This window comes from Wyeomyia smithii, chromosome 2, assembly GCF_029784165.1.
Source record: "Wyeomyia smithii strain HCP4-BCI-WySm-NY-G18 chromosome 2, ASM2978416v1, whole genome shotgun sequence".
In the NCBI taxonomy this organism is placed as follows: Eukaryota; Metazoa; Arthropoda; class Insecta; order Diptera; family Culicidae; genus Wyeomyia; species Wyeomyia smithii.
The window spans coordinates 201,901,830-201,928,529 of record NC_073695.1 but is presented as its reverse complement, the minus strand read 5'-3'; the positions used below and the strand labels follow the sequence as shown (position 1 = coordinate 201,928,529).

The 26,700-nt window shown below is 41.6% G+C and overlaps 1 protein-coding gene across 2 annotated transcripts in view; it reads left to right on the top strand.

The window, feature by feature from the left end:
- LOC129722687 (substance-K receptor-like) overlaps window positions 1-26,700 on the top strand; it is a 102,915-nt gene that overhangs the window by 61,506 nt on the left and 14,709 nt on the right. For both annotated transcript variants that reach the window (XM_055676346.1, XM_055676345.1), the window contains exons 2-7: window positions 14,857-14,942; window positions 15,012-15,363; window positions 15,428-15,549; window positions 15,619-15,851; window positions 16,474-16,574; window positions 16,930-17,020. In XM_055676346.1, coding sequence (XP_055532321.1) covers window positions 14,858-14,942; window positions 15,012-15,363; window positions 15,428-15,549; window positions 15,619-15,851; window positions 16,474-16,574; window positions 16,930-17,020 — 984 coding nt within the window. In that variant the 5' untranslated portion in view covers window position 14,857. The remainder of the gene's footprint in view (window positions 1-14,856; window positions 14,943-15,011; window positions 15,364-15,427; window positions 15,550-15,618; window positions 15,852-16,473; window positions 16,575-16,929; window positions 17,021-26,700) is intronic.

Here is a 26,700-nt window from a genome sequence, read left to right as displayed (position 1 = left end):
TGTTTGTTTTTCTTAGCAACCAGACTGTATTATGAAAAGAGTTCATTGCAAGGTAAGTTCTTTTGAAATAAGATTTATTCGATATTTTCTCGTTTCAGGAATGTGCTACTACAGTAGTGTTTAGGAAATGAAAAATGTTGTGTTATAAAAACTAAATGGATATCATTTTTCCGTAAATGAGATATTTTTGCTGGAAAACAAGAAATAACTGACGAAGAAAAACACGGATTCAACGTTGCAGTTTGATTATCTTTTCGATTACTCAATGTTTGCGGACATTACATTAGATTAAAATTCAACAAGGGATAGAGGAGTGCTTGAATTTTTTCAAGCAAAACAAAATTAAGCTATTGTAGTGTTAAATATCATTAGAAGTAAAATGGCGAAGCAAGATTTTATTTGTGTTTGTTTTTTAGTTTGAGTATGAGTATAAGGTAACATAATAAATCACAGAAAAAAATGTTTCGCGTGGTTTTTCTAGTTCTGATTTCTGAAAAATTCGGTCGAAATATTCGGTGAGTTTTCTAGATTGTGCTTTGTAATAAGTGGATGTTTGGACTGGAATGTTTTTGATCCACCCAGTAGAGCAACATAGCGAGTGTATTGAAGAATTGGCAAACGCATTATTATATGGCTTAAATTTCCAGACAACTATTTTCAATCGAGGAATCATCTCAATTTAATCAACTTAGTTCGAAAAATAATAACAAAAAAAATCTTTATTTCTAACGTTTCTAACGTACCACATAAAATAATAATGCTGGAGTTATGGTGCGCGATAGATGACCAGCATTTTTTAGCTTGTCGCTAAACCCATCTATCAGGTGATAGTTACCATTCATTACAACATATGTATTGTAATGTGTGGGCGGGGTGGGCACATGCTCCACGAAGGAACTCAAATAGTATGTCTGGCCGGATACCTCTAAATCCTTCCTAATATCATTTAGAGAAGTTTCGACTCTTACGTCGCCTTTTTTGGGATCAAACTTGACTAACTCGATTGGCAACAAGAAGTTTTCTTTTGAGTAACTTATCTTTACTGAACTTAAGCATTTGCTGCATTTGCCGTCTGTAAACAAGTCGAAGGTGAAGCTTTCATAGGTCAACACTTTCTTATGTTGCTCTAAGGTTCCACAGTTACATTTGGCTTAATATTTGATTTCAAAATTCTCGAAACATTTGGTGAATGTATAGACAACGTTAGCCGGTTCTCCAAACCGCTTCAATGATCTGGAATAAGTCTCTAGAACTTGGTACGGAAATGCTTTTTTTAAAGACTGATACTTCTCGCAGTTTATTCGGTTTTCGTGAGCTACCTTTTGCATCATTAATCTCAAATGTTCTTGGAAATGTTTCTCAAGAATATTCGGACATTCTCGAATAAGCTCATAAAAATTACTGGCTGCATTCACGATAGCGTCGTAATGACAAGTCATAGTCATTCGTATCTGGAAACCATCAGCAAATTTAGCCAATGTAGGCTGTTTAGAAAAACGGATATTTTTAAACACTTTCTGTTTTGTGGCCTTTGACTGTGCTGTGAATATGTACCCTTTCTGGTTCACCAATGGTGACATAGGCGCTCTCTTTACAGGATTTAAATTTCGCCAATTTTCTACGGTTCTCGATTTGTCATCGAAAACAGTGTCCTTCATATACTTATCGTTTTCAAGTCGCAAATCGGTCGATTCCATTCTCAGGTCCTCATCTGTAACCAGATATTATCACATTATTTAATTAACTGGAGATGCATGGAGGTTTATACAATCTTCTTCGACTTACCATCAGACACCAGTGAACACTCTGCTTCGATTGAAGATTTCTTTAAATGCTTCTGGGTTTCATCCATTTGGGTTATATCCCCAATGGTTTCCGAGTTTGCGGTTGTGTCTCGGAGTAGAGTTTCACATATACTATTTAGAGATGGGTCATCACCTAAAACGAAGAATCTTGAAAAAGTTATTCAATACATGTATTTGAAATATTTACCTTTCGTTTCCGACAAGGCGATGATGGAGCGGCATAGTTGTTTTATTAAAATTTCGGCTTTGTTGCTTCTGAGAAAGTTGGGCACTTTCCCAAATACCAATGCTCTATCCGATTCTTGCAATAAGAAGTCAAAATATTTTCTTCCACTGTATTGAGCCGCATCATCTTCTATAAAATCAATGACTAAGATTGATTCTGCGGGTTCGGGGTCATCTTCTTCTTTTGCATCATCTTCGCCGGGCTGATCGCCATCAACCTGCTCGGTTCCACCAATGAAAGCCGCTATTTCTTGAATAATTGCATTCAAGGCGTCTGATCCATGTTTTGCGCGTGAAACTGTAAGTAGATTTATTAAAATCTTCTCGATTGTTTCCAGGTTATCCTCTTTCGTCAGCAGAGTTAGGGCGCGGGCATAGAATATTTACACTCGTAGGTCATTTCTCGAAGGTTTTTTGATTTGAATATTATTTTTACGAAGTGACTGTTATCCAGTCTGACTATCGTTGAGAAATCGCTACATATGGTTTTGTTTTTGATTACTTGCAACATGGTTGCATTATATTCGTCGATAGATTGGAACTTAGAAAATGTCTTAATCACAGCCAACAGTAATCCGGTTCCACAGTCGAGGACTATTTTGTTTGGAAACATTTGCTTTTTCGTGAAAAACGAACGCAGCCAACATTCAATCGAAAACGCGTCGTTCTTTTGCGTTAGCATCTGAACAATCGGCACCGAGCGGTGGTTTTCGACGTATATCATCATTGTGTAAAAAAATGTTGCAATTTTCGGGTTTACTATTTCGCCTTTTTTCTCGAGTAAATTTTTCACTATGCCGCCCGTAGCGTCTACAGTGATGATTGTATGGCTCGAATTTTTTTTTTCTGATACAGATGAAAATCGAGCTAAAATTCCAAGAAATTTTATATTATTCGATTTCATGTTAGAAAGAATTTTTTACAGCATCTGAATATCAAGAATAGAAGGAGGCTGAATGTTATGCGTATAATATTGTGTAATAGATGAAATATTGTGCAACAGATAAAAGATAGATGTATACAAAGAAGGATACTGATAGATAGTCGCGAAATTTCAATGTGAGTGGCTATAAATGATTATTGAAAGAATAGAGAAAAGGAGTTTAAAATTAGAATGTTTCATTTCAATTATTAATTATGATTTACTCACTTGTTCGTCTAACCAGTAATGAACATTAATTGGTGGAATTATAACACAGGTGCCGCGTATAAAATTCTGGTACTGTCTTGAAGACTTCAGTGCCGAAAGTACCGAATGAAGTTCGTGGTATTTGGTCAATTTTTCGTGTTTTATCTGTGACAAAGTTGAAGGGGTCGGTAAAAATCGTGGCACCTTCTCGCCATATGGAACAGTGTTCACAATATTTGCAAGATGTATTGCAAGGGGCTTCTGTGTATGCAGTAGTGTTGCATAATCATCCCTAGCTTTGCCTTTTAAGTATTGCTTTCTAATGCCATGCTGAAACCGCTTTCTATATTTTTCTACATGGAGAATGACCTTTAGATGACTACTGTCTAATGGATCATCCTCCATTACGCGCGTCCTTATGATGCATCCACATTCAGTGCATGTTGAACGAGCAACAACCTCAAGACTTTCATAATCAGTCTCGAAGCGGCATGAGTTCTTTAAGGCACGGTATATTACAATGCTAATCTGCTGCGTCCAGCTATTTTTGGGAGGTCGTTTGAGTTTCCGTTGTCCAAAATATTGGATAACAGGTTTAATTTTTTGCCACTCTGTCATTGATATTTTAGTTTCAAAGTCAAACGCTCTTCCCTTAGCGACTGGTTCATTGAGGGACCTGTGGAATAGACAAAAAGATAATAGGGGTCTTCACATCGAGCTCGTATACGAATACCCAGCCGTAAACTGTGTATCTTCCATTACTCGTCAATGGAGGTGAGTATTTTTACGGCTGGGTATTTGTTTACGAGCTCGACATGAATACCCATAATGTAAATAAATGGGTCGTATATAAATGGTTATACTTTCCTTTCGTGATGAACGCCTAAGTAATCAGCTATAAATGTTTTTTTCCGCAAACATTTGAGCCTAACAGCTTCTGGATTAATTTTGCCACTAAATGATTGAGCAATTTCAGTAAAAACTGGATGGTTCCATCTTGGAACGATAAATTCATTGTTCTCGTTCAAAAATAAATTTTTATTAGCGTCAACTTTTTCGCAGAGATTTGCATCACTAATAGCAGCACGACGTCCGACCATTTTTAGTTCGCGTTTGAATAAATTTTCCGTTTTTCTAACAATTTGAAATTTTTAGTATGCGATGAAACCAAACCACATGTTAGTTTTACAATGGAGGATAAACGAGGGTTGTTTATTTAAAATTTGATTTGATTTCGAATAAAAATTTCATGATTTAGTCATCGAAAACGAATTTAAATGGTTATTAATTCTGGTTTGTATCGATTTACATAAAAAAAATCACCAGTTTTGGCAGTCTTGGCAATTTGTGTCAAAATGCAGAGGTCTTCATATATTTTCGAAAGTCTTCCCATTTGTCTTCAGTGTTGGTCAAATCTCTTCAAAATTAGGGAACATACGTATATTACATAACGCGGAAATTGACAATTTACAATACCCCCCACTCCTACGTAACGCAATTGTGCATGGTGGCCTCACGCAGTGTAACGCCTTCGCTTAATATACCCCTCCTCCCTCCCCTGAGCGCGTTATGTAATCTGCGAACGTGCCCTTAAGACATGTCTCCCATTTGACATCGCTGTTCTAGAGTAGCCGGGTGAGTTTCAGGGAACATTCTTAAATTACGTAACGCGGATTTTTGCGATTTTCTATACTCCCCACCCCTGCGTAGCGCAATTTTGCATGGCGGCCGCGCGCAATGTAACGCTTCGCTGGATACCCCCCTCCCCTGAGCATGTTATGTATTTTACGAATGTTCCCTTCAATGTTTAAACGTAGAATCACAGACAAACAGGCGTACCGCAATATTTAATTTCGTGGATCATAGAAACGGCCAATTCTAATAAGTATATAAGTTCCAGTTAGGCATCATACACATATTATGTAACGCATGAAGGGGAGGGGAGGGGGGTTGAGTTAGCGTTACTTATCATCATATGGGGGAAGGGCTAGTTTCGACAATCACGTAACTGTGACACTGCTTAGAAATTTGAAAATTTGAGGGAGAGGAGGTTGCTTAGTGTCACGTAATTTCAGAGAAGAGTCATATAGAACGTTACACACGGGGGAGAACACGGATTCGAGTCGGATATGATACGGAACCACGACCAAGGGCTGACACCTGCATCGAGCTCCCTTAGTAAAGTCGCGTGACAGCGGCTTGAAACGGCGAGATGGTACCCGGTGCAGGGGTCTCCGTCCCGTAAAACCTGGCAGGCCTTCCAGTACGTTCCGCGTCCATTGCCTGGTGGGAATCAGGCAGAGAAGGATCAGATGGGGGGGAACTAGTCCTAGGACAAGATGCCCCTTTCCTGACTTACGCGGGCGGGGGCGTCATAGTGCTCCACTACTGTAGTAACACATTCCTGAAAAGAGAAAATATCGAATAAATCTTATTTCAAAAGAACTTACCTTGTAATAAATTCTTTTCATAATACAGCCTGGTTGCTAAGAAAAACAAACAAACTGAATACCAACGGCATTTCCGAAGGCACTTTGTCAAGATCAAGGTCAATCGGTATATAAGTATAAACTGACAGGTCTCTCTATGTACAAATACGTATATAACGGACATCGAATCAGTTGTCAGATGAATAGTGTGAAAGTGGGAATTACTGTAGGGAACGGTTGAAACGCATGGTAAATGCCCAGAGGTGTGAGTCCTGACTAGAATTAAAATTCGATATATGAACGACTGTCGATTTGTTCTAGATAACCCACTAGCACTAACATCGGCAGGTGTCAGTACTATGCTCATCCAACGCCGCGCGTACGGTCGGTGTTGACAACAAGAGGTAAACGATGTTCAAAAATTTAAATAATAGTTTTTTAATTATTTTAATATGAAGTATGCCTACAAAAACTACATTTTCGTGAACCACAAATTAAGAGCTTTCGATTGATGTATATATCATCGTTGTCCGATTCATTTGAAGCGAAATCATTTTCAGAGATGGCTTGACTCAGTTTTCTGAAAATTTCTCAGAAATTACTCAACCACAAATTACCACAAATTGGATTTCGAAACTACAAATTAACCACTAAATATTGGTGCTAAAAGAATTAAAAAAAAAAAAACTTTGTCAAGCCATCTTGAAATGAGCGGATATATGAATATTTATATGAATTTTTTTTTCAAATACAAGATTGTCACCTCTGATTTCTGGAAAACAGTCTTACTTACCTTACCAATCAGACGAGAGCCGTGGTGGCTCGTGCTGTATCAAGAGTTTGTCGCCATGTTGCTCGGTTTTGGGCTGTGTTTCGCCAGTTCCCCAGGCGTCTCATCACCCGCAAGTCTCCTTCGATCTAGTCAAGCCATCGTGCACGCTGTGCCCCTCTATTTCTGGTGCCGGTAGGGTTGCTGAAGAGAAGTGATTTCACAGGGTTGTCGTCCGGCATCCTTACGACGTGACCAGCCCACCGCAACCTATTGACTTTTGCCAGGTGTGCAATGGGATTCTCTCCAAGCAGCGTGTGCAGTTCGTGGTTCATGCGCCGTCGCCATTCTCCGTCGTCCGTCTGTAGATAGTCCGCAGCACTTTCCGTTCGAAAACTCCAAGAGCGTTAAGGTCCTCCGCGAGAAGCGTTGTTGTCTCAATCCCGTAGAGGACTACCGATCTTATCAGGGTTTTGTACAGCGTCGATTTAGCGCGTCGTCGCACTCAATTCGATCGAAGTGTCTTCCGAAGTGAAAAGTAGGCACGATTTACTGCCTGGATGCGTCTCTGGATCTATTTGCTGGTGTTATTGTCGGCGGTCACCAGTGACCTTAAATACACGAACTCGTCAACCACCTCAAGCTCAACACCGTCTACAGAGACTTGAGTTGGGAGGCTGATGTTGTTCTTCTTGGAACCTCTCCCTCGCATGTGTTTTGTTTTCGATGCATTTATCCGCAGTCCGATCCGTCCAGCTTCGGCTTTCAGTCGGGCGTAAGTCGCAAGTCGCCGTCGCAAAGCTACGTGATATGATGTCGAGGTCATCCGCGAAGCCCAGAAGCTGAACAGACCTTGTGAAAATTGTGCCCCTCTTGTCGATGCCCATCCCTCCGGATCACACCCTCAGGGGCGATGTTAAACAGCAAACAGGAGAGTCTATCACCTTGTCTCAACCCGCTGCGCGATTCAAAGGGACTCGAGACCCAAGTAACACACAAAACATGTTAGAAAATAATTCACAATGACAGTAGTCGTATAAGAATACTATAGGCGCAATTCAAAACTTGTGTTGTTATATTCTTGTTCTCGAGATGTTGTTTCATAGCATAAGTGTATTTAATAGATCATCGAATATAAACTGCTGCTTATCTGTAACTTGTGTTTACGATGTTACCAAAACAGTACAGAAAACAACTTAAAATACAACATTTGCGAGATGTTTTTCATCAGTAATTCAACCACATTTCGAACACAAACTCATTTTTTCCTGATTTTGGAGATGTTTTTCAATAACATGAGTTGGATAAACAACAACTATGACACAAATGACACGTGTCTTAAAGTTGTTCTCCAGATGTTTTCACTATGTATTAGAAAAACTGTGTATGAAATGTCAAGCCGAGGCAGCCGCGCGCGTTCAATATTACACGCCTAATAACAATACTACGTACCTGTAAAGTACTTTTCCTATGATTGGTATTCGAAAACCAACGTAAAATTACTTGATCAAATTGTTAATGAAATTATTTAAACGATTTTAATGAAACTATTCGAGGTGGGTCAAAATGCGCCATGAAAAGGTAAACAAAACGCTTACAGTGCAACCAACATCACTCCAATTTTTGTTACCGTATGTCTAACAACGTTTTGTAGTTTTGAATTATTTTATGTCTAAATAACGTTGAAACTATGCAAAAACAATTTTAATATTCAAGCGACAGAAACAATAATTCTTGAAAGGTTGAACATTGCTCAATTTATAATTGATTAAAAGTGCCACTGACAAAAACGATCATCGAACTGGTTGCACTGCGCATAACGACACATTTGCGCATGCGCTGGGTAAGTGTTGTCATAGCAACACATTCGCGCATCCAATCCGTGAGCGACGACAGCCGTGTCGAGGCATAGGAGGAGGCAAGGGTTACGAATGAGGAACTCATCGTGATCGCCAAATCCCTAACCGGTACCGGTGTCGCTGTACAAGATTCTGGAAAACTATTTCCAGAATCGAGTACTTGTTTACGACACGGAGGAGGGTCAGAAGTGCGCCCCAATTACCGCAACAGGCGGTGGTCAGAGTCTGAGACTGCACCATCACCTCGAAGCGATCCCTGAAGCTCTTGGGGGTTATGGTGGACGACAAGCTCACGTTCGGGAGTCACGTCGACTATGCCTGTAAGGGGGCCTCATCGGCTATTGCAGCACTATCTCGTATGATGTCCAATAGCTCAGCGGTTTATGGCAGCAAGCGAAGACGGGTTGGTTTCGTCCATACTTAGGTATGGTGGGCCAGTGTGGTCCAGAGCGCTAGGTACTAACAGTTATCGTGGTAAACTGGAAAGTACCTACAGCCTCATGTGCCTGAGAGTTGCGAGTGCGTATCGTACGGTGTCATACGATGCAATCTGTGTCTTGTTCGGCCTGATGCCATCAAGGAGGACAGAGAGTGTTTCGACCAACGTGACACTAGGGGCATACGAGGTACCAGAAGGTCATTCTCGAAGCTCTGTTGGCAGCGGGAATGGTCCAACTCCACAAAGGGCAGATGGACGCACCAACTCATACCGGAGATATCCGGCTGGGTCGGGAGACGACATGGTGAAGTGAACTTCCACCTGACACAAATCCTGTCAGGCCATGGTTGTTTCAGGCAATATCTGCACAGATTCGGACACGCGGGGTCCCCCATGTGTCCCGTGTGCGTGGAGGAGGAGGAGACTGCTGAGCATGTCTTCTTCGTATGCCCCCGTTCCGTAAGAGCGAGGAGCGACATGATGGCTGTGACCGGGCCTGGCACTACTCCGGACAATCTAGTCCGGTGGATGTGCGACGACCCGGAGACCTGTAACGCGGTCTGTGCGGCCGCCTCTCAGATTGTCCTAGAGCTGCAACGTGTGTGGCGGGTCAACCACCAACACGCCAGTGGTAGCTAATTACCAGTCTCCAGGTAGTTAGCTAGGAGGTTATAAGAGTAAAAAGGGTGCATCACGCACAAAAGCCACTTCCCAAAGTAATACTTAACAGTCGTTCCGGGAAGACCAGGGCTGGAGACTGGAAGGGTTTCAGTGGGTCAGGACAGGGATCAGTAGGTGCCGGGGAGAGTGTAGATACCCCAGCCTCTCCCCCCTAGTCTCATCCCCACACCCTGAGTTCTCTTCTCAGATGTCTGTTTGCAGATTTCTCCGCCACCTTTAAATAAAATCCAATGAATGGCGCATAATTTTTTCAGAAGTAAAACGTAATGTTTCACCATGAAATTTGACGCGCACGTAAAACTTTGTATTAAAGCATCAACTGGATGATTTAATATTGTTTCTTATCTGATTATTCGAAACGCCATAATCACTATTTTTTTCCATTATTGCTCCTGATATAAATCAGTGTCGTTCTGCGATATTTTTATTTTGAAGTTTTATGCTTGCGTCAACGATTTTTTGATTAGTTAGTAATTACAACTTAAAAATAATCTATTTTCAACGTATTTCTACCGTATTGGTACTAACAGCTTCGGTCTTACAAGTTGGCTTGCTTTCATGAAGTTTTATAATACTTCATATAGTACCAGTACTTGTTATAGTAGCCTTTAACTTTTGCGCTTTTCTGGTGATAGAGATGTCATGTAAAAGGTAATGTCAACTGAAATCTATAATTGAAGGTTGTATTAGAGGAATTATCTCAACTGCTCTATAACAACGTGTGTTACTCGGGGAGTATCCCCGAAACACGCACGTAGCACATCACTTGCGCCATGGTGGCTCTGATCAATCGAGTCAGTTTATCCGGAAATCCGTTGTCGTGCATGATAGCTGTCATAGCTGTTCTCGATCGACTGTATCATAGGCCGCCGTGAAGTCAATGAAGATGTGATGTGTGGGCACGTTGTACTCGCGACATTTCTGTAAGATCTGTCGGATTGAGAAGATTCGGTCCGTGATGGCACGGGCTCCCATGAAACCCGCTTGGTACTGACCCACGAACCTCCTGGTTAAAGGTGATAGACGACGGAACAGGATCTGTGAAAGTATTTTGTAGGCGGCATTGATAAGCGAGATACCGCGGTAGTTGCGGCACTCCAGCTTGTCCCCCTTCTTGTAGATGGGACAGACGACTCCCTTCATCCACTCGTCTGGCAGTTTTTCTTCCTCCCAAATCCTGAAAATTACCCAGTGCAGCGCTCTAGCCAGCGCCTCTCTTCCATGTTTCAAGAGCTCGCTCGGCAGTCCATCTTTGCCTGCGGCTTTGTTGTTTTTCAGCTTCTCGATCTCACAAAGAACTTCATGAATATCGGGGGCTGGTACTCGGTCATCTGCTACTGGTACTCCTAGGTCAGTTCCTGCTCCGCTTCTGTTTACTGTTTCGCCATTCAGGTGTCCATCGAAGTACTCCTTCCACCTGGTCATGTCGTTCCGTGCCCGTTTTTAATTGGCCTGGTTCTCTCTCATTGACCTGTCCAAGTATATCGCCCAGGTCCAGTTCATCTCATTCACCGTTGCCTCGCACTCCCCGTCATACCAGTCGTTTCTGCCACTCGGTGATTCCACTCCTAGTGTCGCCGTTGCGGTCTTCCCGATAGCTGTGCATTCTTCACCAGCCGTCTTCGAGGGGCAATGCGCCCAGTCCCTCCGCCGCGGGTAGCACCGCTTCAAGCTGTTGCGAATATTCCTCCGCAACCTGAGATTTCCGGAGCTGCTTAATGTTGAGCCGCGAGGTTCGGCGGTGTCACGCGTGGTATACGGTAGACAGTTTTGAGCGCAATGATACCGCAACTAGGTAGTGGTCCGAGCTAATATCCGCACTGCGATAGGTACGTACGTTTGTAATGTCTGAGAAGAACCGGCCGTCGATGAGAACATGGTCAATTTGATTTGCTGTACGTTGGTCAGGTGATCTCCAGGTGGTTTTGTGGATGTCCTTACGGGGAAAGAAGGTACTTCGGACTGCCAATCCTCGGGAAGCTGCGAAGTTGACGCATCGCTGGCCGTTGTCGTTCGTCACGGTGTGCAGGCTATGCGGGCCGATCACCGGCTTGTACATTTCTTCCCTACCGATCAACGCGTTCATGTCCTCAATGACGATCTTGATGTCTCTACGCGAGCAGCCATAGTAGAGTTTTTCCAGTTGTGCGTAGAACTCTTCTTTCTCTACATCGGGTCTTCCATCGTGAGGGCAGTGCACATTGAGGATAGTGTAGTTGTAGAACCGGCCTTTTATTCTCAACAAACACAACCTGTCGCTGATCGCCTGCCACTTGACCACACGACTCTGCATCCTGCCCAGTTGCTCATCAGTTGTGCCACCGCTTTGGTGGTACTGTGCCTTGCGGTCACAAATCCACCGTACCTTCTTTCCTTTCCGGCAAGTAGCGGGGTTCTAGCTCATCTACCCAGTCTAAAACGGCCAAATTTCTTTCAATATGGATACTTCAGAAACCGGGATGATGCTCAGAGACCGGAATCCTCTTTAAACTTTATTTTGAAATGCAAAAACATCCTAAAATTGCAAAATACAATCTAACAAAGGTATTTATACTCTGTGACTAAGTCTAGAACCATCACATGGGTACGAAACTTCGTTGATATGACGATAGGACCCTGCAAGCCACCTGTCATTCTTCCGATTCTTTGATCTTGAAACTTTTTCCATCAGTAAAACAGGTTACAGGATTGATATGATGTTTTAACCATCTCAGGAGTTTTTAGCTTTTACCTTTTTTTGGTCGGGATTTGGACGCAATATTTATAAATTGACTTTATATACTGTTCGTCTTCGACTCTTTCACCGACCGAACTACACCCTTTAAGCTTGCTCCAACGCGCAATAAGGCGACAGTAGCATGAGAAATTGCTATTTAATTTATTTGCTATAAAAATTGTGAAGTGAATTATGCTAAAGAGGCAGTGAAATGAAAAAGATAATTTTTAATTTTGAACACTTTAAAGGGGACCCTACTATGGAAAGTCGTAATCAAATATATATTCGTGATTTTTTTTTATGTTTAGAATAAAGTGGATTTTCCAATATTTGATTAAAGTTTATTTGAAGCTATATTTTGCAAGTCAATCACGAAAATTCATTACTTTTCGACCTTCCAGAGTAGGGTCCTTTTTCAGTACTGCCTGGAACGTTCAACCAATTTTTTTCATAAATGTACAAATGATATGTCGGTTCAGCTCATTCGTTTTCATTTTATTGTTTTTTTTTTGTTTTGGGACAAGTTTTGGCAAAATTTTTTGAGTAATAAAAATGAAGTCATGCGTGACACGAGTCCACGACGACTATATTTCAATTGTGACTAGTTTAGCCTTTGTCGAATCAATTCTGTATGTATGTTATGCATTTTAAAACTTTTTGGCTTGGATGCACTGAGGCTTGTGAGCTTTTACATTCAATAGAAGATTATTCATGTACGTTGAACACTAACACGGAATGCCTACCTATTGATTTTTGTGATGCTTGCTCCTTGTGCCCGGTAAGTCCGATCTCTAGTACTAACATGCATGGGGCTGACCATTAACCCCTCTAAAACAACCATTATTCCCTTCACCCGGAAAAGAAGGTACAACTTGGAGAGCCTGAAGCTGGGCGAGACTACACTGCAGCTTTCCACTGAGACTAAACATCTTGGAGTAGTTTTAGATCAGAAACTCAGCTGGAATGCACATATTGAATATGTCATCGGTAAAGCTACGAGTGCCCTCTGGGCATGTAGCAAAGCTTTTGGCAGAACATGGGGTCTAAGGCCAAGTATGATCTATTGGTTGTACCAGGCAATAATAAGACCAAGAATAACGTATGCCTCGCTAGTGTGGTGGCCTAAAACAAAAGAAAGGTCAACGCAGAACAAGCTTGGCAAGTTGCAAAGGCTAATTTGTAATGCAATTACAGGAGTAATGAAAAGTGCTCCGTCGAAAGCCTTAGATGCAATTCTGCATCTATTACCACTCCACCAGGTAGTACAACTAGAGGCGGAAAAAAGTGCATTGAGACTAACACGCCCTAAAAAAGTACCTGATGGAGATCAGACAGGCCAGCTGGCAATCCTCAAACATTTTCAGCTAAGCAAACATATACCAGGTATCGAAGATTGGATGAATACAGAAGCAAACTTCGAAATACCTTTCAAAATCATAGAGACCGAACGGGAAGTTTGGGAACAAGGTGGCCCAAACATCCGACAAGGCTCTGTCGTCTTTTACACAGATGGCTCAAAAATGAATGATTCAACCGGAGCAGGTATAAATGGTCCTGGGATAAGTATCTCGATACCAATGGGTTGGCCTACAGTGTTCCAGGCCGAAATATTTGCAATTTATGAATGTGCACAAGTCTGTTTGGCTAGGAAATACAGGCATGCTAACATATGCATTTTTTCTGATGGCCAAGCAGCACTTAAAGCACTAAAAGCCTTCACATGTACCTCTAAGCTAGTATGGGAGTGCATCCTTTCACTGAAACAACTGGCAGAAAGGAACCAAGTATGTTTATACTGGGTTCCTGGTCACTGCGGAGTGGAAGGCAATGAAAAAGCCGTTACGTTAGCTAGACAGGGGTCATGTACCGATTTCATTGGCCCAGAACCTGGGAACATAGGACAATACAAGAGAACTGGAGATGCTCAGTAGGGCTACGCCAGTCTAAACGCTTTATAAAACCAAGCGTCAAGAAAAGCCAGCAATTGCTTAGTTTAAATAAAAAGGGACTAAGGACAATTACCGGACTGTTTACAGGACACTGTCCAAGTAAGCATCACCTGAAACAAACTGGTCAGTCAGATGACGAAATTTGTCGTCTCTGCGGGTTCGAATGTGAAACCGCAGAACATTTGCTCTGCCACTGCAGTGCACTAATACAGCGCAGAATAAGAGCCTTTGGAAAGGGAACTTTGGAGCCTTTTGAGGTCTGGTCTGCGAATCCTAATGAGGTAGTACATTTCATACGAAATACAGTGCCTAATTGGGATAAAGGGTGCGATAGGACAACGACGATCACTTCCATCAATAGTGATATGTCTGCCACGAGTACCTAGACTAAAGAAGAGGTATACCACAAAAGATCAAAATAATGGTCGCAGTGGTCCAAATCTTACAAAAAAAAAAAAACTGACATGCATTGAGCCATAAACTTTTTCCTTTTATCCATTTATCTGTGTTCCGGTCAGGCAGAAGTCCGAATGCACATCGAATTTCATCAATTAATAAATTCGATGCAGAATTCCGGTGGACCGCGGTCAGTAACGAAGCGGCAAGCAATGGCCAATTAAGCTCAAACTAATCCCTAATAACGCTTTTTGTATATGCAATTACTTCTGATTGACATTTATAAAAAGGTGTTGAAGTGATTTTAACAATAAAAATATTTTCAATTCGTTTATGTTAGTATTACAAATTATCAATGACTGATACGAGTAGAACAGATGTTAGATATCATAATTTTAGTAGTTCTTTGTAACTTTCCCTATAAAAACTGAAGGTTGTCTTTCCATTTTCTCATTTCAGAATGCGTGTAGCGGATTCAATCGCCTTTCATTATGCAAATAACAACACATTGAACACGAGCGATGTTCAAATTGTCAAAGAACAAGGTACGTAACGCATCTTATCAATTCGTACGTCAGGGTATCAGGTAGCGTGAATTCTTCCCCCCTTTCCAGACGCTCTGTACGATGTTCCCGTGGGTCTGATCGTGCTACTGTCCGTGTTCTACGGAACCATCAGTATTCTAGCTGTGATAGGCAATTCGCTCGTAATATGGATCGTCGTCACAACGAAACAGATGCAAACTATTACGAACATGTTTATAGCGAACCTAGCCCTGGCGGACGTCACGATCGGAATGTTTGCCATCCCGTTTCAGTTTCAGGCAGCGCTCTTGCAGCGCTGGAACCTTCCCGACTTTATGTGCCCCTTCTGTCCGTTCGTGCAGCTGCTCAGCGTTAATGTTTCGGTGTTCACGCTGACGGCGATCGCTGTCGATCGACATAGGGCCATAATTAATCCACTTAGGTAATTGGTGTCCGAAAACAAAAACAAATAATTCAGTATATATATTGTCCGACCTACTTTGCAGAGCTCGAACTTCGAAGAATATCTCCAAGTTCGTAATCAGTGCCATCTGGATATTGTCGTTCGCGCTGGCCGCTCCGACAATTTTCGCCCTTCGGGTCATTCCTGTGTCGATGGTTGCACTAGGTGTGTAGTGATTACTGACTGAAACCACTCAAACATTAACTGATTTTTCTCCCAACTTAAAACACGCAGGTGACACCAACGACACATACATCAACATAACGAAACCTTTCTGCCAGGTGGTCAACTTCGAGGAATCCGAAATGCTCCTGTACCGGTACATTCTTACGCTGGTGCAGTACTTCGTTCCCCTGTGTGTCATCAGTTTCGTTTACATTCAAATGGCCTTCCGGCTGTGGGGATCGAAAACGCCCGGAAATGCGCAAGATTCACGGGACATGACGATGCTGAAAAATAAGAAAAAGGTAAGCTTGAACAGACGATCACTGTCAGTTGTCATATTGTGTCGGATTGTCATTTTGTTATTGATGTCATCGGTAGATGGTTTCTATTTTCGTCCTTTTTTTTTCAAATAACGTGTTCTTCAAGGAATCGTAAAAAATCTACTTTGCTCTAAGAGCGTATTACTTTTGAGTCTTCCCAGAAATATTTGAAAGAGCGAAGAATGACCTATTTTTATTATGTCTAATATTTTGTACTATTATAGCGTCGTTTCAACTTAACCACAACTCTCTTTTAGTTTTTCTTCTGATTTATAATATAACTTTATAATTTAAATATCATTTAGAAACATTTAAAATTTGTCGCAATATGAAGCAAAAATTGGTTTTTAATTTTTATGGAGGAACAAATTATTTTACATTTTTGAACTTAAAGTATTTTATACGTGTTTTAACTGTGAATAACGATTTTAAATGTAACTTTCACAATGTCGATTCGCGTTGAAAATAGACGAAATTGGCCTAACCATAATACATCATCCTACCATTCGAAAGCTGACAGTATCTCTAAATTGATTGCACGTGCACAATAAGGTTATTCGACTAACGAAGTCACTAATTGCTCTAAATTTTGGCCCTTCAACAGGTAATTAAAATGCTAATCATCGTGGTAGCTCTGTTCGCAATTTGTTGGTTTCCGCTGCAGCTGTACAACATTTTGAACGTTACCTGGTCGGAAGTGAACGAGTAAGTACATAGTAAACACTCATGTTACGGCAGATGATAATTAATTCAAGCAGTAGAGTTCGGTCCCCAGAATACTCGCATTATACACAACCGTAGTACCGCACGCACGGGAGGAACTGTAACCACGTTCGATATGTAATTAATCAGCACCCGTGTCGATAATCGTATAAATTAATCAAAGCGAAACATTTCAGCATCCATGTCCTTTACCGACATGATATTCAACAAACTACTTCGTAATCCAATTCTCATAACGAACGAATTTGCATCATCTGCCGACTACAATGCGCTAGACCTGATTATTTAACAGCGTTCGTCTCTAATCTCAATCCTCGCTTTCCTACATTTCTACCAGGTATCGCTACATCAACATAATTTGGTTTGTGTGCGACTGGTTGGCGATGAGCAACAGCTGCTACAATCCGTTTATCTACGGAATTTATAATGTAAGTATAGAGACATATTTTCACAATTGCTTAATCACAAACGATCACTGGTTTTAAATTCTGCATGAGTATAGAAGATTACTTTGAACTATTCATACAAGAGCATATGTTTTATCAACTATTCTGTAAAAAGTTCAGTTTCAGTTTGATATCATAACAAAAGGGTGATTTCTCTCTAACTAAAATTTATTTCCACAATTGTAGCGGATGCCGCTAACAGTATCCTGAATCGGTTAATAGTAACAACGGCTAAATCTTCAACAGCTATTGCAGATTTTCATTAAAAATTTACACCATATCTATGCACGTTTCACCACACACTACAGTGATACGAGAGGTCAAAATCATGAACTTCTTTCATTAACTCTCTAAATACTGGTTTTATTGAAATACTATCTTCCAAAGAAGGTTAATATATCAAAAATCTCAGAATAAAAATAAGTTTTAGTGCGCAGCTCCGGCGCTGGTAGGGCTGCCAATGCTAACTATTCAGTCTTACACTTCAGAGAACTGATGTCTTGATATTTTACCCACAGACTAACAGACGTAACACTGGAACCTTGCTCCATCGCAACAAAAAACGTTCATTTCTAATTTTTAAGCGAATAACAGTCATCGCGCAAAAATGTAGTCTGGGGCGCTGTCATGCAATCAAATACATATTTTGAAGTTCCCCATTTGACACATGCAGTAACGCTGGCGCTGATGTCGAAATACATGACGTACGCGCTGCGCCGACGACAGCAGATGGTGCTAGTGTTACTAACGTAAAGTACTGGAATCATCCAAACGGATATTTTCTTGAAAATTTGTTCGACGTGTTATGTCTGTTAGTCTGTGCTTTACCGAAGACTTTTGAAGTAGAATACTTCTCTCAGGAAGTTCGGCTACATAGGGATGTGAAATGAAAATCTAAAACTGAAAAAAGTGAGAAATATGTCCAATTTCAAATGCTAATAAATCGGTTAGTTTTCGATGGATTTCTCACGTTTTTGCAGCAATCGATGAGAAAATCTTTTAAGATTCCTACCAAATGCACGATATTGCAATTTTATTATTCGAACTATTGTACTATTGAAAATTCTTAGGCCTTGTCAAAACACAAAATTCGACCTCTGATTGGTCGTTATACGATTGCTTTCCCAAGTACGGTCGGCAGAGTTATGGACCTAGTAAATTGGGAATGCATCATTTGGCTTATATAAGAGCTTCATCAGATAATAAACAGACATTTCATCGGATATTAAATTAAACAACTGAAATTTGAAGAACACAAATGAATATTCGAAGAGTTAATATTTTCTCGTTTTGCGCTACAATCCAAAGTTAATTATCTTTATCTACATGCATACTCTGACTATTATTACGTGTTTGTGTCGCTTAGTGTTTGGCTACGGTTATGCCTAACGCAAATAACAGCGCGATGCGATTCGGCAAGACGAAATGTGTTGAAATGTATAGCTCTACTTCGCCTTAAAAAGAGCTGTACATTTCACCACGGTAAGGCGAATCGCATCGCGCCGTCATTAGCGTTCTGCATAACCGTAGCCTTTGTTCCGTTCCCGTTTAATGATGTCGTATTAAATGTGCATATTACAATTCGGCAGCACTTCAACTTCTCATTTGCGCAAAATTTAAAAATATTTAATGAACTTCATTCAAAATATCAAACAAAATGAAATTACAATACTGCCAATGAACGGTCAACGTTTATTTACTAGAAAAAAATCACAAGAAGGTTGTATGCAAAGCCACGACCGCAAGGTTGAAGTAGAATACTTTTACAAGAAAGATAACCTGGCTGCTTGCGTGTCAGTCATTTTTTCTAGTAAATAAACGTTGACCGTTCATTGGCAGTATTGTAATTTCTTTTTGTCTGATATTTTGAATGAAGTTCATTGAATATTTTTAAATTTTGTGCAAATGAGACGTTGAAGTGCTGCCGAATTGTAATATGCACATTAAATACGACATCATTAAACGGGAACGGAACAAATGCTACGGTTATGCAGAACGCGAATGCCGGCGCGATGCGATTCGTCTTACCGTGGTGAAATGTACAGCTCTTTTTAAGGCGAAGTAGAGCTATACATTTCAACAGATTTCGTCCTGCCGAATCGCATCGCGCCGTTATTTGCGTTCTGCATGACCGTAGCCAAACACTAAGCGACGCAAACACGCAATAATAATCAGAGTATGCATGTAGATGAAGATAATTAACTTTGGATTATAGCGCAAAACGAGAAAATATTAATTCTTCAAATAATCATTTGTGTTCTTCAAATTTCAGTTGTTCAATTTAATATCCGATAAAATGTTTGTTTATTATCTGATGAAGCTTTTATATAGGCCAAATGATGCATTCCCAATTTACTAGGTCCATAACTCTGCCGACCGTGCTTGGGAAAGCGCGGTATAACGACCAATCAGAGGTCGAATTTTGTGTTTTGACAAGGCTTAAGAGTTTTCAATAGTACAATAGTTCGAATGATAAAATTGCAATTTCATGCATTTGGTAGGAATCTTAGAAGATTTTCTAATCGATTGCTGCAAAAACGAAATCCATCGAAAACTAACCGATTTATTAGCATTTGAAATTTTTCTTACTTTTTCAAATTTAGATTTTCATTTCACATCCCTATGTAGCCGAACTTCCTGAGAGAAGTATTCTAATTCAAAATTAAATCTTCATTAATTCATTTGTTGTCCTTATAAGGACAATTGTTCAATTTATCATAGGATGTAGTGTTTATCTTACATCTCTGTGTTACCTTGATAGTGAGGACTAAGGCGCACAGTCAACACAATGAGAAAGGTGTTTTCACATTGAAAACTAGACACGGCTTGTTGGCAAATGCATCTACCGCTAATACCACCATACGAAAACGCGTCGTTTCATATGGGGAACAACAATAACAACGAAAAATGACGCGCGTCTAGTCGTTCAGCCATCAGTAGAGCTGTACATTAACCTACGGCCGAGCGTATCGGTTCGCGCCGCTTTTCGCGTCTACTATGGCGGAGGCCTTAGAGAAAGTTGCTGGCTGATGTATTCACTTCACGCAAGCCTGCTGCTGATGCTTCCCGCCACCACGCTGAAACAGCATTTTAGTGAAGGGAGTGTCGTTGCATCAGCTGACCCTGCTACTATCGATGCTGATATACCCGCTGCAACAGCTACGCTATGCATAGCCATGCCACAGTTGTGGCCGCTATACGCTGGCCCAACTGCTGAGCAACTGCAACGCTATCCGCAGCCATGCCACAGTTGTGGCCGCTATCCGCTATCGATGGTACCCACTGCTCGCTCCCGCTGCTGCTAAGGGAGGACCGCTGTCGTCGCTGTTCAGAACTATTTTGAGCGGTTTCGACTAAAACAGGCTCTTATATAGGGATGAAAATAGGAATGAATTATTTTTCGTAGGTGGTGGAATGACATAACTTGAAAAATATGTGTGACTTCATTCCGGCTCAGAGCGATCATTTGATAAGCTCCACCTCTTTTTTCAGTTTCTAAAGTTTTTCCTCAGTTTCGTAGCACGGATGCACAAAAATGATTTCTTGTCGAGCCGGACCGATAGCACTCTCATTGAAGCAACAAAATAACATGTTTTGTGTCGTGTTGCGCAGCTTCGTTGAAGAAAATGTTCCCGTCCCCGTGTCGCATGTAAGCAGATTATTGCGTTCAGTAGACAGTAGATAGTGTATCCAGCGAATAAACATCGATGGTGCTCTCACACAGGCAACGGTTTTAACCCGTATTTTATTGCGGTTTGTAACATCAAGCGATTTCGTTTGCTCGCTGTTGCGTGTTGCATCATGTTGCAACTAGGCAGCTGGGAGACGACGAAATTCTCTTTATGCTGATTGATTGAATCGACTACATATTAGCTCTGCATAGTCGAACTAACTGCTTTTGTGAATGCGTACTAACAGGGCAGTTAATTATTCAATGACGGTTATGCTGATCGCAGCCTTTGCGCTGCTCCTACAGTGGGGGGTTTACTAAATAAAGTGAAAGTAAAAATTAGACAACTACAACAGAATTTGATTGCATCCCGCACAGAATGTCTGCTTGTGTTGATGCCAGAAAATTATTAACCTTCAATAATTTTTTTATTTGCCTTGAAAAAAGCATGTTGCGGTTCAAAATCGGTTGCTAATTACAACCTTTGAGCGGCCGTAACATTGGTGGAATCAAGATACACGGACAACATGCACTGTGGAAGCTATTTCACATTCAGTAAATTAGACGGGTGCGACAAATTTGAATTGCTAGGATGCAACACAGAATGCTTGCTTTCGTTGACAAAAATTATTAACTTTCAATGACTTGTTTATTTGCCTTAAAAAAGGCATTTTGATTTCCGAAATTGGATTTCCTGATGGCAATCATCATGCTGCCCCAACACGGGGGGAATAATGGCTGTCTGGCGACACACGCTGAGAAAAACCGCGCTGCTCCTGAGACGTGGTGACCAACCACAGGGCTAGTGCTAGTCGCTGTCTAGAACTATTATGAGCGGCTCCGGCTGAAGCAGGCTCTTATATAGGCCAAATATCATGTTTTTAATTGCAAGGTATATGATCCTGCTGTTGCTTGGGAAGCAAGCATATAACGACCAATCAGAGGTCAAATTTTTCGTTTTGACAAGGCTTGACTATTTTCAATAGTACAATAGTGTGAATAATAAAATTACAATTATCTTATTTTGGGAAGAATCTTAGAAGATTTTCCAATCTATTGCTGCAAGAGCGAAGGAAATCCATCGAATACTAACCGATTTATTAGCATTTGAAGTTGGACATATTTTTCACTTTTTTCGGTTTTAGATTTTCATTTCACATCCCTATGTAGCCGAACTTCCTGAGAGAAGTATTCTACTTCAAAATGACTGACACGCAAGCAGCCGGGTTATCTTTCTTGTAAAAGTATTCTACTTCAACCTTGCGGTCGTGGCTTTGCATACAACCTTCCTGTGATTTTTTCTTCTATTTTTTCTTGTTTCTTCTATTTTTCCTTGAGATATGTACATCGTTTCGTATCAGACTAGTTCATGAAATTTGATTTTTTTTTGAATATCTGAAAAAATCTGTAGCATTTAGAGAACAAAATTGTTCAGTATATATTTACACTTCATTAAAACACCTAACTTTGTAAAAGATACAACAGAGATAGCTCCAACAAAGATCGAGTTATTGTCCAAAAATGTAAAAATGATAACTTTTTTTATATGAAAAAAAAAACTAATTTTATAGACTTGTATAAAATTAAAAAATGCATCTTTAAAACAAGAAAAGCTAGAAAAAAGTGTTTTTGTCAAAATATTTCCTGAAAACATTCCGCGTCGAACACTCGACAGAAACGGACGTGTTCTATTACAATCCGGTCCGTGTGTACGAATAGCCAAACGAAAGAGTGTATTATTCGCGCTAAAGGCCAACTAGATTGTGAGTTGTGTCGGTACGTTCTGTACCCGGCTCGCAACTTTGGCTGTATTGGTGCAAAATACCAGCTGCAGTTTTGATCTGTGCACATCTAATCTTTCTAATTCAAGGCCATCATTTGACAGTCGAGTCGTGTCGCTGTGCAGAGTGATCTCACACCCGGCTCACTGCTGGTGGCTGTATTGGTGCTGCTGTACTGGTGCTGCTGGCTGCTTTAGGTGCAGCTTCGAACGATCGGACAACCACTGCTGGAAGGAAGAAGTAAAAAGTTACGTGTTCTTGTCGGCGCTAGTGCGCTAGTGCACTACATTTAGCGCGATGGATATAGATCCCTCGCCTCCCGTGCCACCATCCCCGAGCCCCTCTGACCCTGACCCTTCTGTTACCCCCTCCCCTGTTCACTCTCCAGTCCCCCCTCGCCCCAGGCTTTACCCGGACGGATCTCAACAGGGCAGCTATACTGTTTATTTTCGTCCAAAGGCAGGAGTGAATTCAAAGCGATTAAACATACTGCAAATTTCTTAAGACCTGACGAAGGGGTACAAGGCCGTGACCGAAATTTCCAAGGTCCGACCTAACAAGCTCCGTGTCGTGGTCAGTGATCTGACACAGGCCAATGCTATCGCTTGCTCTGAGCTCTTCACACGCGAGTATCGCGTTTACATACCCGCACGAGACGTGGAGATCGACGGTGTCATAACCGATTCGAGTCTGTCTGTCGAGTGTATCCTAAAAAGCGCAACCGGTTACTTCAAAAATACCGAAACACAGGCGAAGATTTTGGATTGTAAGCAATTGCGGTCCATGTCTCTCGTCGGCGGTAAAAAAGTTTACACTCCGTCAGACTCGTTTCGCGTTACGTTTGCCGGATCTGCACTCCCTAGCCACGTCTCGATCGACCGGGTTCGTCTGCCTGTGCGATTGTATGTACCCCGTGTTATGAATTGCACCAATTGCAAGCAGTTAGGCCACACAGCCGCCTACTGCTGCAATAAGGCACGATGTAGCAAGTGTGGGGAGACTCATGTGGAAGATTCTTGCAGTGTTAATGCTGAAAAATGTATTCACTGTGGGGAAAACCAGCATGAGCTCTCCACATGCCCGGTGTACATGCAGCGCAGAGATAAAATCAAGCGGTCACTTAAGGAGCGTTCAAAGCGTTCTTATGCTGAGATGCTGAAGAAGACCGTGACCACTTCTACCATAACATCGAACCCCTTTGACCTGTTGTCCTCTGATGAAACCGATTCTGACGATTCACCAGCGGGAACAACTTATGCCAATCCTGGGACGTCTAGAAAGAGGAAAAATATTTCCTCTCCTAAACTTCCCCGAAAAGGTCCTAAGATTTCCCAAAGTGAAATGAAAGTTACAAACAAACCAAACAGTGCTGCGGAAAAACCGAAGCAAACTCCTCCTGGGCTTGCAAATTTAAAGTCCCAGAAGGAGTTTCCAGCACTGCCAGGAACATCTAAAACCCCAGTTGTTCCTTTTGCACATCCAGTTGATGAAACAAACTCTGGATTAGTGAAATTTTCTGACATTGTGGACTGGATTTTTGAAAATTTCAATGCACCCGATCCAATTAAAATTTTTCTTACAGCATTCCTCCCAACAGTTAGATCATTTTTGAAGCAGTTGACTGCCCAATGGCCCCTCCTTGCAGCGATTGTATCCTTCGATGCCTAATTCATCTGCGTATACGAAAGATTCTATCTCTGTCTTACAGTGGAATTGTAGAAGTATTTTACCAAAAATGGATTCATTTAAAGTTTTGATAAATAAAAACAAATGCGATGCATTTTCCCTTTGTGAAACTTGGCTTACTTCAAATATTGATCTCAACTTCCATGATTTTAATATTATTCGCCTTGATCGAGACACCCCATATGGAGGAGTACTTTTAGGGATTAAAAAATGCTATTCTTTCTATCGTATTAACCTCCCCTCGATTCCAGGCATCGAAGTTGTCGCATGTCAAATGAAATTACAAGGTAAAGAGCTTTGTATTGCCTCAATATATATTCCTCCCAGAGCACAGGTTGGGCAACGGCTGCTCTTTGATTTAATAGAACTTCTTCCCTCGCCAGGTTTGATTTTGGGAGACTTCAACTCTCATGGTGTGGCTTGGGGTTCCCCTTACAATGATAACCGCTCCTCTTTAATCTATAACCTTTGCGATGACTTCGACATGACTATTTTAAACAACGGTGAAATGACACGTATCCCGAAACCTCCAGCGCGCCCAAGCGCTTTGGATCTATCCTTATGTTCGACGTCGCTACGGTTGGATTGCACATGGAAGGTAATCCTCGATCCTCACGGTAGCGACCATCTGCCTATTCTTATTTCAATTACAAACGGGTCAACTCGCATGCGACCAATTGACATTCCGTATGACCTCACACGGAATGTCGATTGGAAGTTATACGAGGAAATGATTTCAAAAGCGGTCGAGTCGATTCAACATCATCCACCACTTGAAGAATACAACCTCCTCGCGGGCTTGATTCTCGACGCCGCGTTGCAAGCCCAAACGAAAAAATATCTCGGCGTAACGATCAAAGAACGGCCTCCCACTCCGTGGTGGGACCAAGAGTGCTCCGATGTCTACACGCAAAGATCCGACGCGTTTTTGGCCTTCCAGAAGGGAGGTATACCCGACGACTATATACGGTATTCGGAGCTTAATACCAAGCTTAAAAGCCTGGCTAAAGCAAAGAAACGCGGATATTGGCGTCGGTTCGTGAACGAGACGTCGAGGGAGACATCGATGAGCACTCTTTGGAACACAGCCCGAAGAATGCGGAATCGCGTAACGGTCAACGAAAGCAAGGAGTCTTCAAGTCGGTGGATATTTGATTTTGCCAGGAAAGTATGTCCGGACTCTGTTCCTGCGCAAAACTTTGTTCGCGATACGTCTCCGGGTCACGACGCGATAGAATCACCTTTTACGATGGCAGAATTTTCAGTTGCCCTCCTGTCCTGTAACAATAACGCGCCTGGGTTAGATAGAATCAAATTCAACTTGTTGAAGAGTCTACCAGGCAATGCCAAGAGGTGCTTGTTGAACTTGTTAAATAAGTTCCTGGAGCAAAACATTGTACCGCAGGATTGGAGGCAAGTGAAGGTGATCGCCATCCAAAAACCAGGGAAACCAGCTTCTGATCACAACTCTTATAGGCCGATTGCAATGCTATCCTGTATCCGGAAATTGATGGAAAAAATGATACTCCGTCGTTTAGACCATTGGGTCGAATCAAATGGTCTACTATCAGATTCTCAATTTGGCTTCCGCCGCGCCAAAGGGACGAATGATTGTCTTGCGTTGCTTTCAACAGATATTCAGCTGGCGTATGCTCGCAAAGAACAAATGGCGTCTGCGTTTTTGGACATTAAGGGGGCTTTTGATTCCGTTTCTATTGACATTCTTTCGGGTAAACTTCACTGACAAGGATTTTCTCCAATTCTGAACAATTTTTTGCACAATTTGTTGTCCGAAAAGCACATGCATTTTACGCACGGCGATTTGGCAACTTTTCGCATTAGCTACATGGGTCTTCCCCAGAGCTCATGTTTAAGCCCCCTTCTTTACAACTTTTATGTAAATGACATCGACGAATGATTTGCAAGGACCATTGCAAGATACCTTGGACAATTTGTCTGCTTGGGCTTTACAGCTAGGTATCGAATTCTCTCCGGAGAAGACTGAGATAGTAGTTTTTTCTAGGAAGCATGAACCTGCTCAGCTTCAAACACAATTAATGGGTAAAACGATTTCTCAGGTTTTGGTACACAAATATCTTGGTGTCTGGTTCGACTCTAAAGGCACCTGGGGTTGTCACGTGAGGTATCTGATGAAAAAATGTCAACAAAGAGTGAATTTTCTTCGTACAATAACCGGACAATGGTGGGGCGCCCACCCAGGAGACCTTATAAGGCTTTACCAAACAACGATACTGTCTGTTATTGAGTACGGGTGTTTCTGCTTCCGCTCCGCAGCAAACACACATTTGATCAAACTGGAGCGAATACAATATCGTTGTTTGCGTATCGCCTTGGGTTGCATGCAGTCGACCCATACGATGAGTTTGGAGGTCTTAGCTGGAGTACTACCATTGAAAAACCGCTTCTGGAGCCTGTCTTCTCGCATCCTTATCAAATGTGAGGTCTTGAACCGTCCTGTGATTGAAAACTTTGAAAGGTTAATCGAACTTAATTCTCAAACCCGT